At 50.9% G+C, this 14,296-nt stretch overlaps 1 protein-coding gene across 1 annotated transcript in view; it reads left to right on the top strand.

Moving 5' to 3' along the window:
• The first annotated feature begins 1,117 nt into the window (after positions 1–1,117).
• The window catches only part of DCK (deoxycytidine kinase), a 58,459-nt gene continuing 45,280 nt past the window's right edge, over positions 1,118–14,296 (top strand). Inside the window, exons 1-2 of the mRNA XM_075337356.1 lie at positions 1,118–1,503; positions 13,898–14,013. Coding sequence (XP_075193471.1) covers positions 1,389–1,503; positions 13,898–14,013 — 231 coding nt within the window. The 5' untranslated portion in view covers positions 1,118–1,388. The remainder of the gene's footprint in view (positions 1,504–13,897; positions 14,014–14,296) is intronic.

The following is a 14,296-nucleotide window of genomic DNA, read 5'->3' as shown; positions in this document are numbered from 1 at the left end:
GGCCGGTAAGAACACTTTGGGCGGGCTCGGTATATTGTGGGCGGCTCCCTGATAGGCCAGGCTCTGTGCGGGCACCGTACGGTGACGTAATGGGCCAGGCTCTGTGCGGGCACCGTACGGTGACGTGATAGGCCAGGCTCTGTGCGGGCACCGTACGGTGACGTAATGGGCCAGGCTCTGTGCAGGCACCGTACGGTGACGTAATGGGCCAGGCTCTGTGCAGGCACCGTACGGTGACGTAATGGGCCAGGCTCTGTGCGGGCACCGTACGGTGACGTGATAGGCCAGGCTCTGTGCGGGCACCGTACGGTGACGTGATAGGCCAGGCTCTGTGCGGGCACCGTACGGTGACGTAATGGGCCGGGCTCTGTGCAGGCACCGTACCGTGACGTAATGGGCCGGGCTCTGTGCAGGCACCGTACGGTGACGTAATGGGCCGGGCTCTGTGCAGGCACCGTACGGTGACGTAATGGGCCGGGCTCTGTGCAGGCACCGTACGGTGACGTAATGGGCCGGGCTCTGTGCAGGCACCGTACGGTGACGTAATGGGCCGGGTTTTGTGCAGGCACCGTACGGTGACGTAATGGGCCGGGCTCTGTGCAGGCACCGTACGGTGACGTAATGGGCCGGGCTCTGTGCAGGCACCGTACGGTGACGTAATGGGCCGGGTTCTGTGCAGGCACCGTACGGTGACGTAATGGGCCGGGCTCTGTGCAGGCACCGTACGGTGACGTAATGGGCCAGGCTCTGTGCGGGCACCGTACGGTGACGTAATGGGCCGGGCTCTGTGCAGGCACCGTACAGTGACGTAATGGGCCGGGTTTTGTGCAGGCACCGTACAGTGACGTAATGGGCCGGGCTCTGTGCAGGCACCGTACGGTGACGTAATGGGCCGGGCTCTGTGCAGGCACCGTACGGTGACGTAATGGGCCGGGTTTTGTGCAGGCACCGTACAGTGACGTAATGGGCCGGGCTCTGTGCAGGCACCGTACGGTGACGTAATGGGCCGGGTTCTGTGCAGGACCGTACGGTGACGTAATGGGCCGGGTTCTGTGCAGGCACCGTACGGTGACGTAATGGGCCGGGCTCTGTGCAGGCACCGTACGGTGACGTACGCGCTATTCTCCAGGACATTTTTCCCCTCCTGACCGTTCTGTAGTCATGTCATGATGACCCGCCCCTATGCTCCTATTGGTTCGGCGCCTTCCAGTCACTGCACAACTTCATTGGTCACCAGTAAACCGCAGTCATTGATTGGTCCGAAACAGCGCTTCAAATAGGCAGAACCCAATGATGTCCTAGCTCCGCCTACTCGTTCTGCGGGCGCCAAAACTCAAAGGCAGAAGGAGCGGGAGATCCAGACTCTTCTCATCTCCGTGTATCCCGCCATGGCCACTCCGCCCAAGAGAAGCTGCTCCGAGCTCCCGCCATCGCCCTCCTCAGACACGTCCTCTCCGGGGGAAAGGAGCAAGGTGAAGCGGATCTCTATAGAGGGGAACATCGGTAAGAAGTGTGGCTATGGCGGGCTCAGGGGCTGCACTGTGATTGGGTGACCAGGCCGGGTGTAGTGGAGGTGCCGGGTTTGGGCTGTTGCTGGGATCTGTATGGCTTTCCCTTGCTGTACTGTGCTGCTTCCCTGGGATATAAAGGGGCAGTATAACATAAGACGTCCTCTGGGCCAAGTGGCGCTGTCTGACATTGGCTAATATTCTGTGTTTCTGACATGCTGGGACTTGTAGTTCCCACTGATCACATACTGCGGTTACTGCTATAGGTCAGTTACTTCTGCCAGAACCTCCAAGAATTAGCACATTGGGTAATATCTCTGCTGCACACCCTCATGAAGTGGTCACACTGATCGGGGTGCACAGACTTTTGCACATAGTTTTGAATGTGACATGTGAGCATCTGAGGCTAGATCTGGGTATATTTGGCCCATTCACCTCGATAGGACTTTCAGGGAACTGCTTTCTGGAGCCCAAAAATTCCACCATTGTATCCTAGAGCGGGCTGATCGATCTGATTTACACCTTAGTTGATGATGGCCGGGGTCACACGTCCACTTTTTATGGCCCAAGTACAAAGTGGCCGCAGATTTCCTGGCCTCAACATACAAATGTGGCGCCCCTGACCTGGTCAGGCACCACTGAGTACTGCACCCATGCTGGGGACAGTACAATACAGGTAATCCAGAAGGCTGACCGAGGTGTGACTACACAGGCGCATAGTGATCAGGTCTCACACATGTACCTTTGAGAGGACCCCTGGGGATCCCAGGAGGGGGAAAAGCCTTCACCTTCACTGGAATAGTGGAGGGGGCCAAAAGCCTCCATCTCCTCTCAAGGGGTGTGGTAAGAGAATCTGGTTGCTAGGTGGCGTAGGCAGGCACAAAAGGGAAAAGAGAAGGAGGAGTAAAGAGTCTGCAGCAGAGTGTGGAGGAGTGAGGAGCAGAAAAGAAAAGCTCTGACAGGAGCAGCAGTGAAGGTCCCAGATGTGAGCCGGTTCAGAGCAGAGTCCAGGGAGCTCCGAGGAGAGCTGACCCCTTCCCCTGGGCTGCTGTAGTCTGACAGCGTCCGCGCAGTGGCTACCGACGGGGGAGAACGGTCACCTAGGAGTGCTACCCGAAACCCATCTCCAGCTAGAGAGAGAGCACAGAGTGGGAAGTAAGGAGACTGCTAGGGAGAACCAGGCCCAAACGGGCGGCAGATCCCGGAGTGGGGATAGATCCACCTTTCCCTGCTAAACCTGCCGGTGTGGGGCCCTCAAAGCCCACACCACAACACCACAAAAGCCGCAGCCACGTAGCCACAGTTAGGGCCCATAGCTCACAGGAGGCAAGCAGCTGGAGTGAGCTGGTCCAGGCCACAAGCAAACGGCAAACGAAGGGGAGTGAGGCTTCAGCAACTTCCCTGGGTGACCCCCATAGGGACTAAAAGTCGGGGTTACCCCAAACCACCAAGGGCTAAGGAAGGCGAGTTGGTAGTCACCATCAGAAGTCAGCCTGAAGGATACCTGGTTCCCGCCTGGTTCATCCCAGCTACGCCCGGGTTACTCACCCTGCCACCTGAAGTGAGTAAAAACCCTGAAAGACATTCTGCCTGTGTGGAGTTATTCTGCGCCTTGTGGTTCTGCGCACCTACACAGGGCCCTGGGGCTTGCCTCACTCTCAGGAGGCTATTCCAACTAACTGCACTCACCATCAGCCCCAGGCGTCCCTCAACCTGCAGTGGCGGTCCCTACTGGCCGCAATACTGAGAGTGGCGTCACGACAAGAAGAAGATCTCCTACCGGTGACCAGATCCAGCTGCGTGGAGTCCCTGAAGGTAATGCACTGACCCAGCGTTTGCGGGGCTTCACACAAACAGCAATTATGTTTTACAGAAATGAAGAGGGAGATTCTTTTTTTGGCGTGCACCTGCTCCAAACTTGCCTGAGAACATCATATTGCCATGCCCGAACCTCAGTGCGTCTCTTGGGCTACATTCACACAACCAACCCGTTTTTGCGGTCCGCAAGAGACGGTACTGTTTTTCCACGTATGCATCTGTGTGACAACCGTTCCGTATATGGTCCGTGTGCCTTGTGGTTTAGGTGTATAGCGCCACCTGGTGGAAAACAGCGGAGTTAGCATTTTTGTCTCAAACGGCACGAGAGAGAAAAAAAGTGAATTAAAAAATTGTAGGGCATAATCAATTCAATACGAATCGACGCCTATAGCTGCCGCCGTTCTCAAGTTAATGGCGGTGGACAGGATATGGGTGGACAATAATGGCGGTGGACAGGATATGGGTGAACAATAATGGCGGTGGACAGGATATGGGTGGACAATAATGGCGGTGGACAGGATATGGGTGGACACACTACATCTCTCGATCAAAAAAAAAAGACTGGCAGAACTTTCAATAGTGTGTACAGGTGCAAAACACCTCTAAAAAAATGTATTAGGTTGCCTTTACAGTTATATTTTTCATTATGTACAGATACGTACCTGTTCATACTATTGGAAGTGCTGCCAGTTATATATAATATATGTCAAAGCCTGCGATACTTGATTTGAGAATATGGTGGGCTGGAGAGCTCAGTGATGAGCGCTGAGGTCACAAGTTCAGCAGAGTTCATTAACGCAGGTAATGAACTTGGTTAACCTCGTGACGTCTGCGCTTGTCATTCCCCGCAGCTGCTCATACACTGCTGTGTGAGCAACTGCAGGGCTGGAAGAGGCACCCATAGACGGAAGCCATACGAAAGGGCTTCCATGTATTTTGCCCACCCATTGATTTGTATTTGGTCACGGTCTGCATTTTGAAGAATAGGAAATGTTCCATAATAACAGAATGGATATATGGACACGGATGGCACACAGAAGCACTTCTATGTGCCATCTGTTCCTACACAAAACACATTGAAAACATGGTCTTGTCTGTAGGTCCACAAAACATGGAAAAAAACCAAAAAACTGACAAACGGAACAATCATCTGAATGAGCCCTTAGCTTTACTGGTGGGCTGACACTTTACTTTGGATACTCCATTTGTCGGACCAGAAGAATCATTAGGATTTGTGCATGAGTAGTGAAACAGATGGGCTTTGGACATTAAAGGGAACCCGTCGTGCCCAGAATCACTATTTTCTTGCAGATATATGGTTCATCTTCAGGTACACAGCATAAAAACCTTACTGAAGCTACAATGAGAAAAGGAACTCTAATCCTGAATTACCCACCAGCCTCTAGTCATTGGAGCTGTGCAGGGTCCTTTATAATTACTGCCTCCTAGCCAGGGACATCCCCAGCACACTGACAACCTAGTATAGGGTACTTTCACACTTGCATTCAGCGCAGTCCGTCACTATGGAGAATAGCGCAGTCAGTTAACGCACTGCGCTATTCTCCATAGACTTGTATGGATGACGCACTGTAACGCAAGTGTCAGCGTTCCATCCGCTGGACGAAGCAGCGTCGTTATTTTGATGATGCGCCGGGCGGGAGGAAGACAGCATGTAACTTTTTTTGAGCATCGCAATCCGTAGGATTTCACTGTGCATGCGCTCTCTGGCTCCCTGCACCAGTAACCAAGGTAAGTATCGGGTAACCAAGCAAAGTGCTTTGCCGATATTTACCCTCGCTACGTGTGCAGGAAGCCCGACACTTCCCCGCTTGGCTCTGCCCCCTCCCGCACTCCACTCCGCATGTATGTACACATACATACACACATGCATGCATACATACATACACACTCACCTGTCCTCAGCGCCATGGCCCGCTCGGCTCCACCCACTCTGCACTCCGCCCCCGCACACATTCTCTGTGGCCGAATGATCAGCTGATCGGCCGCCGGCATGTGAGAGCGATCAGCTGAGCGCCCGGCAGCCGGCTATTGAGAGCGATCAGCTGATCGTTCACAATAGTCTGCTGCCGATAAAACTGTAGATAAGAAAAAAAAAAAAAGCTTTCCGTTGTTTTGTACGATCCGTAGCATCCGTTGTGCCATTATATGCAACGCATCCATTGCATCCGTCACACAACGCAATGCTACGGAAGCCGTCCAGAGCAAGTGTGAAAGTAGCCTTACACACACTGTAGAGCTTTGGGAGTGATTACTGCATACTCTCTGTATAGTGAATGGTAACTGTTATAGCTAATTTCCTGGCTCTGATAACGAAGCGAAAACAGTGTTCATTTTATCTCTGTAGCCTCTGCTCCATTAAGCCTACCAGATATAAAGTGAATACTTAACAAAAGTTTAACACAATCTGTCATCAGCATAATGTTGGGGTTGAGACCCTGATTCCAGCAATGTATCAATTAGTTTTATGGGTGCAGCAGAGAACTGTAATTTCAGCAGTTCTTTTGAATGCTGAGCGGTGTATGGCTATGTGCGCACTTTTTTACCGCGTTTTTCGGGTGCGTTTTTGTTCAGAAAACTGCATGACTAAGGGTATGTGCGCACGTTGCTTTTTACCTGCTTTTTTGCTGCTTTTTCTTCTGCGCTGTTTAATGCCAAAATGGATGTGTTCTTCTATTCAAGCAAAGTCTATGGGAATTTGGGTTTCTTGTTCACACTATGTTGTTCAAAATGCTGCCTTTTTGTGGCAGAACTTTGGTCAAAAACTCAGCTTTGCAGTGCAAAACCCAAATGGCAAAAACAATTGACATGTTGCTTCTTTGAAAAGCTGAGTTTTTGACCAAAGTTCTGCCACAAAAAGGCAGCATTTTGAACAACATAGTGTGAACAAGAAACCCAAATTCCCATAGACTTTGCTTGAATAGAAGAACACATCCATTTTGGCATTAAACAGCGCAGAAGAAAAAGCAGCAAAAAAGCAGGTAAAAAGCAATGTGCGCACATACCCTTACTTCACCAACAAAGTCTGAGTTTTCATCTTTGCTGTCTGCACACAGTTTGTTTTAGCTGCATTTTTGTGGTGCGTGCCCACAAAAACGCAGCATGTCAATTATTCCTCCGTTTTTCACCCATTGAGTTCAATGAGATCAAAGACGCAAATTGCAAATATAGCTACGTTCGTATGACTAAAAATGCAACTATAAACGCAAGGGGTGGGTAGTACAGTGACGTGTACAGGAAGAGGATTCCTTCTGTTGATAGAAGAGTGAATCCTCCCGGTACCGCCACCTCCCGTCCGGCGCCATGTCCAGACGGGAGGTGGAAGCAGCTGCAAAATCAAAAGTCAACAGTAGAAAAAAAAATCATACTCCCTTCTCTGCAGACTCCCGAGACACGTCCGATCATTCCAGGACCTGCCGGTGATCAGCTGATGCGGTCACCTGACTGCGTCAGCTGACAGTATACGTCCAGCGGTGAGGCCGGCTTTTTACCGTCCGGCCATTTTAAACGATCAACTGATGCCGTCAGGTGACGGCATCAGCTGACTACCGCCAGGTCCTGGAGCGATCAGACTGGAGTCTGCACAGAAATGTGTAGTGTGTGTTTTTGTTTTGTTTGTTTTTTTTTTTTTGCACTGATGCATCAGCTGATTGTATAAACGGCTTTTATACAATCAGCTGATATCATGTGATTCACGTTCTTGAACCCGACACATCATCTGATCACTTTGCTTTCCAGCAAACCGATCAGATGATATTGGATCTGGATTGGACATCACGGGACCCTTGACACAGGATTACTGCAGGTGGGGGGGGGGGGGTTTCATTCAATAAAGATGGAGTCACTAATTGTGCTTGTGTTTTATATCAAATAAAAATTTTTTTGAGGTTGTTTTTTTTTTTTTTTTTCGGCGCTCCATTGGGAGACCCAGACGATTGGGGTGTATAGCTACTGCCTCCGGAGGCCACACAAAGTATTACACTAAAAAGTGTAAGGCCCCTCCCCTTCTGCATATACACCCCCCGTGGATCACGGGCTGCTTCAGTTTTCATGCTTTGTGCGAAGGAGGTCAGACATCCACGCATAGCTCCACTGTTTTTAGTCAGCAGAAGCTGCTGACTATGTCGGACTATATACTCCTAGATGGCTGGACAACAGCAGCAAAAAGCAAGGGTGCTAAGGCACAGGCTTTCTATGCTGCTTGTACTGCATGTGCTGAAGTGTTCATTTGTACTTTCTGCTTGTATGCTATACATTGCACTGTACGGTCGCTATTCTTGGCTATATGCTTCTAGATGGCTAGACAACAGCAGCAAAAAAGAAAGTGCCAAGGCACAGGCTTTCTATGCTGCTTGTACTGCACGTGATACTGTTCCACACGGCAGGTTCCACTGTCCCCATTGTGTGCAATGCTCCCCTATAGCACTTGGTCAGCCGGGGTCTCTGCTAGAGGTGGCTAAAGGAACCACCTGTGAACCCTGTCCAAGGACAGGGACGGAGTTGCAGTTTCGGCTGATAGGTCTGTGACTGTGACTAACATCTTAGAGACTTTGCAGTCCAGACGGACCATGGGCAATGTTGATACGCCCTCATTTGGAACAAATCAGTGCTCCGGGGGGGTCCCATGCATCCCAGGGCGCAGGCTCTGACACGGACGACAGTCCCAGACAGTCTAAGCGAGCTCGCTGGGAGCGGCACTCGGCTTCATCACTGGTTAGGGTCCCAGCGGGACTCTCTGTATGATGAGGCAGACGTAGCTGATCAGGACTCTGATCCTGAGACCGCTCTCAATCCGGATACTCCGGATGGTGACGCCATAGTGAATGATCTTCTAGCGTCCATCAAGGGAATGTTGGATATTTCTCCCTCAGCTCCTCCGGTGGAGGAGTCAGCTTCACAGCAGGAGAAATCCCTTTTCAGTATCTCAAGCGTATATTGAGTACTTTTCTGGCCACTCTGACTTCAGAGAAGCAATCCGGAAACACCACACTTATCCAGATAAGCGTTCTCCAATCGTATTAAGGATACACGTTATCCTTTTTTCCCCCTGACGGGGTCAAGCGCTGGACCCAGTGTCCAAAGGTGGATTCCCCTATCTCCAGGCTTGCGGCTAGATCCATAGTTGCAGTGGAAGATGGGACTTCACTTAAAGATGCCACTGACAGACAGATGGTCCTCTGGTTGAATTCTGTCTATGAAGCTATCGGCGTGTCGGTTGCTCCGGCATTCGCAGCCGTATGGGCATTCCAAGCTTTTTCAGCTGGTCTTGCGCACGTGGACACTGTCACATGTACATCTGTGCCGCAGATGGCGTCCTTAACCTCGCAATGTCTGCATTGCGACTTACGCTATTAGTGCTGTCCTGCACTCTACGAGCCGTACGTCAGTGGCGTCCGCCAACTCCGTGGTTTTACGCAGAGCCTTGTGGTTGAGGGAATGGAAAGCAGATTCTGCTTCCAAAAAAGTGCTTAACCACTTTGCCGTTATCTGGTGACAGACTGTTTGGTGAGCGATTGGATGAAATCATTAAACAGTCCAAGGGTAAGGACTCTTCCTTACACCAGCCCAGATCAAACAACACCCAACAGAGGAAGGGACAGTCGAGGTTTCGGTCCTTCCCAGGCTCGGGCAGGTCCCAATTGTCCTCGTCCACAAGGACTCAAAAAGCTCAGAGAGGCGCAGATTCCTGGCAGGCTCAATCACGCCCAAGGAAGGCAGCCGAAGGAACCGCTACCAAGGCGGTTTCCTCATGCCGTTCAGCCCTCTCTCTCCGCATCCGCGGTCGGTGGCAGACTCTCCCGCTTTGGCGACATCTAGCTGCCACAGGTCAAAGACCGGTGGGTGAGAGACATTTTGTCTCACGTGTACAGGATAGAGTTCTGTTCTCGTCCTCCGACTAGATTTTCAGAACTTCCTCACCTCCCGACCGAGCCGATGCTCTTCTGCAGGCAGAAGGAGTGGTAATCCCTGTTCCTCCTCAGGAACAAGATACGGTTTTTACTCCAATCTGGTTGTGGTACCAAAAAACGACGGCTCTTCCGTTCCGTTTTGGACCTAAACCTGCTCAACAAGCACGTGAAAACCAGGCGGTTCCGGATGGAATCCCTCCGCTCCGTCATTGCCTCCATATCTCAAGGAGATTTCCTAGCGTCAATAGACATCAGGATGCTTATCTCCACGTGCCGATTGCTCCAGAGCACCGGTGTTGGCTACGATTCGTTATTGAAGACGAGCATCTTCAGTTCGTAGCCCTGCCCTTCGGTCTGGCGACAGCCCCACGGCTTTTCACAAGTTCATGGCAGCAGTGGGAGTAGTCCTGCACTCTCAGGGTCACTCTGTGATCCCTTACTTGGACGATCTACTTGTCAAGGCACCCTCTCAAGAGGCATGCCAACACAGCCTGAACGTGGCGCTGGAGACTCTCCAGAGTTTCGGGTGGATCATAAACTTTTCAAAGTTAAATCTGACGCCTACCCAATCGCTGACATATCTTGGCATGGAGCTTCACACTCTCTCAACGATAGTGCAGCTCCCCCTGGACATACAGCGTTCACTACAGACGGGGGTGCAGTCTCTCCTTCAAGGCCAGTCACACCCCTTAAGACGCCTCATGCAGAGGCAGTCCTTTTCGCGCAGTTTCATCTGCGTCCACTCCTATAGGACATTCTTCGCCAATGGGATGGGAAGTCAACGTCCCTAGACAGGAACGTACCCCTTTCTCAGACGGGCAAGGACTCTCTTCAGAGGAGTCCACCCCTCAGATCAATGTTCTGGAAATCTGGGCAGGGTATCTTGCCCTGCAAGCCTTCCAGCAGAGGCTGGAAGGCAAACAGATCCGAATTCAGTCGGACAACTTCGCAGCGGTGGCATACATCAACCACCAAGGCGGAACACGCAGTCGGCAAGCCTCCCAGGAAGTCCGGCGGCTTCTGATGAGGGTGGAAGACAGAGCACTCACCATATCCGCAGTTCACATCCCGGGCGTAGAAAACTGGGAAGCAGACTTCCTCAGTCGCCAGGGCATGGACGCAGGGGAATGGTCTCTGCACCCGGACGGGTCTCAAGAAATCTGTAGCCGCTGGGGGAGGCCGGACGTCAACCTAATGGCGTCTCGGCACAACAACAAGGGCCCGATTTTCATGGCGCGGTCTCACGATCAAAGAGCTCTGGCGGCAGGCGCCTTAGTTCAGGATTGGTCGCAGTTCCAGCTACCCTATGTGTTTCCCCCTCTGACACTGTTGTCCAGAGGGCTACGCAAGATCAGCTCCGATTGCCGCCGCGCCATCCTCGTCGCCCCAGACTGGCCGAGGAGGTCGTGGTACCTGCATCTGTGGCATCTCACGGTCGGCCAACCGTGGGCACTACCAGACTGGCCAGACTTACTGTCCCAAGGGCCGTTTTTTCCATCTGTATTCTACAGCCCTGAACCTGACTGGTGGCTATTGAGTCCTGGATCCTAGCGTCTTCAGGATTATCTCAAGACGTCATTGTCACCATGAGACGGGCTAGGAAGCCGACGTCTGCCGAGATCCACCACAAGACGTGGAAGATATTCTTATCTTAGTGCTCTGCTCAGGGAGTGTCTCCCTGGACATTTGCATTGCCTACTTTTCCTTCCTTCCTGCAATCTGGTTTGGGAAAAGGTTTGTCGCTCGGCTCCCTTAACGGACGAGTCCCAGCGCTGTCTGTATTCTTTCAGAAGCGCATAGGGCGACTTCCTCAGGTACGCACGTTCCTGCAGGGGGTTTGTCACATTGTCCCTCCGTACAAGAGGCCGTTAGACCCATGGGATCTGAACAGGGTACTAATTGCTCTCCAGGAGCCGCCCTTTGAGCCTCTGAGGGATGTTTCACTTTCTCGACTTTCACAGAAAGTGGCCTTTTTGGTAGCGGTCACGTCTCTTCAGAGAGTGTCCGAGCTCGCAGCGCGGTCATCCAAAGCTCCCTTCTTGGTGTTTCACCAAGACAAGGTAGTGCTGCGCCTGATTCCGGGGTTTCTCCCTAAGGTGGTATCCCCCTTTTTCATCTCAGTCAGGATATCTCCTTACCTTCCTTTTGTCCTCATCCAGTTCATCGATATGAATTGGATTTGTATTTGTTGGATCTGATGAGAGCGCTCAGAATCTACATTTCCCGCACGGCGCCCCTGCGCCGCTCGGATGCACCCTTTGTACTTGTCGCTGGTCAGCGCAAAGGGTCGCAGGCTTCCAAATCCACCCTGGCTCGATGGATCAAGGAACCAATTCTTGAAGCCTACCGTTCTGCTGGGCTTCCGGTTCCACCAGGGCTGAGGGCCCATTCTACCAGAGCCGTGGGTGCGTCCTGGACATTACGGCACCAGGCTACGGCTCAGCAGGTGTGCCAGGCGGCTACCTGGGCGAGTCTGCACACCTTCACCAAGCGTTATCAGGTGCATGCCTACGCTTAGGCGGATGCCAGCCTAAGTAGAAGAGTCCTGCAGGCGGCGGTTGCCTCCATGTAGGGAAGGGCTGTTTTTACAGTCCAAACTTGAGGTATTAATTTACCCACCCAGGGACTGCTTTTGGACGTCCCAATCGTCTGGGTCTCCCAATGGAGCGCCGAAGAAGAAGGGAATTTTGTTACTTACTGTAAATTCCTTTTCTTCTAGCTCCAATTGGGAGACCCAGCACCCGCCCCTGTTCCTTCGGGATTTTTTGGTTGTTCGGGTACACATGTTGTTCATGTTGAATGGTTTCAGTTCTCCGATGTTCCTTCGGATTGAATTGTTTAACCAGTTATTGGCTTTCCTCCTTCTTGCTTTTGCACTAAAACTGAAGCAGCCCGTGATCCACGGGGGGTGTATATGCAGAAGGGGAGGGGCCTTACACTTTTTAGTGTAATACTTTGTGTGGCCTCCGGAGGCAGTAGCTATACACCCCAATCATCTGGGTCTCCCAATTGGAGCTAGAAGAAAAGGAATTTACGGTAAGTAACAAAATTCCCTTCTTTTCCCTTTTAGAGATTCATGGTGGCAATGTCTAATATTGGCGTGACACCATGAATTTCGGGCTTTGGGCCAGTTGATAATGCACAGCTAGCCCTAACCCCATTATTACCCAGCGAGCCACCCGGCACCAGGGCCACTAGAAGAGTTAGGTACAGCGCCAGAAGATGTAGCTTCTATGAGAGCGCCATTTTCTGAGGCGACTGCGGACTGCAACTCGTAGTGGGGGTGTCCAGAAAGATTGGGCACCCTGCGCTGCGGATTCCAATCCCCCAGCTGACAAGTTGTACCTGGCTGGACACAAAAATTGGGCAAAGCCCACCTCGTTTTCTTCTTGTTTTTTTAATTTCATGAAATAAAAAAAAAAAAAACGGGCTTCTCTATACTTTTCCTTCCCAACTGGGTACAAATAGGCAGCTGGGGGTTGGGGGCAGCCCGTACCTGCCTAGCATACAAAAGTTTGGGCAAAAAACTCCTGCATACAATCCTGGATGGAGCATGCTGAGCTGTCTAGTTCTGCAGCTGCTGCGGAGAATAAAGGAGAACAGATTGATGAAGGAAATGACATAAGATCTTATTTATTTTTTTTTCTTCACCAATCTTTAATGGCATTGTTCACTGATGAAAAAAAAACCCAAACATGCATGAACAAAAACGCACCTAAACACGGTAAACGCATGCTTTTTTTTTATGCGTTTTTGCCGCAGATGCATTTTTTTGCGGCCAAAAAGCAGCATCTTTGGAGCTAAAAAAAAGTGGTTAGGTGCGCACATGCCCTATAACCCCACCATTAATGGCAGCATCCTGTGTACACTGTGCATAGGCAGAAAGCTGCTGATCAGTGGTGAGGTTATACAGAGCATCTGGCCTAAACCCGAGGTTTTGTGCAGATTAAAATAAAATTTTCTAAGTAATGCATTACTGGAATCAGACTCTCTGCCCCTACACCATGGTGCTCTCAGATTAAATGGTAAAAGCATGATAATCTCTTTAACCCCTATGACATACTAGTATGTCATGGCGCGTGTCCCTTCTTTTCCTCCCTGCATGTCTGCTGATTTGATCAGCCGACATGTGCCTCTACCATCATGGGTGGATGTCAAGTCCTGCTGTCAATCTCTGACTGTTGGATTTAACATGTGCAAGTGGGGCGTGCGCCATTCCCTGCTCCCCTTTGGCCCTGTGGTGTGGTCACATGGCACTGATGGGCTGTCATGACATCCAGGGGTCAGCTGATGAGCCCTGTGTCTGTCACTGATCTGCCTGCGAGCCAGTATTCATAGACCATGATTTCATGTGTTGCTCTGTAAAATATAAAATAAATGAATCCAAACAGTGAAAAAAAAAATATAAAACTCCAGAATTACTTTTTTCTTTGCCACCACAACACATTACAATAAGAGGCGACCAAATATATCATATCTACCCCAAAACATTGTGTCGGTAAGAACGTCTGCCTTGGGTGTAAAGGCCCAGTCACACACAACGACTTACCAGCGATCCCGAAAACGATGCCACCTGATAGGGGAAAATTCATCAATCGGTGTGAAAAAAACCTCTAAATTTCTGTATTCGTCATTCTCTTACAGCTGCAGGCAAATCTACATTTGTCAACATCCTCAAGAAATGCAATGAAGACTGGGAGGTTGTTCCTGAACCTATAGCAAGATGGTGCAATGTTCAGAGCAATCAAGATGAATTTCAGGTACTGTGTGTTTCAGATCTCACATTTAGATGATCAGTTTCTGTGATAAATAAATGACCCCATAACCTTAAGCTGGGTTCACACTAAGCGACAGCGACAACGATGTCGCTGTTACGTCACCATTTTCTGTGACGTAACAGCGACCTTGTAAGTCGCTGTTATGATCGCTGCTTAGCTGTCAAACACAGCGACGCAGCAGCGATCATAACGTCGCTGTGCTACATGTGCAGAGAGCAGGGAGCCGCGCTTAGCGCTGGCTCCTTGCTCTCCTAGGTACAGTACA

The sequence above is a fragment of the Anomaloglossus baeobatrachus genome, chromosome 1, assembly GCF_048569485.1.
Source record: "Anomaloglossus baeobatrachus isolate aAnoBae1 chromosome 1, aAnoBae1.hap1, whole genome shotgun sequence".
NCBI classification, from domain to species: domain Eukaryota; kingdom Metazoa; phylum Chordata; class Amphibia; order Anura; family Aromobatidae; genus Anomaloglossus; species Anomaloglossus baeobatrachus.
This window is presented reverse-complemented; position numbering and strand designations above follow the sequence as displayed.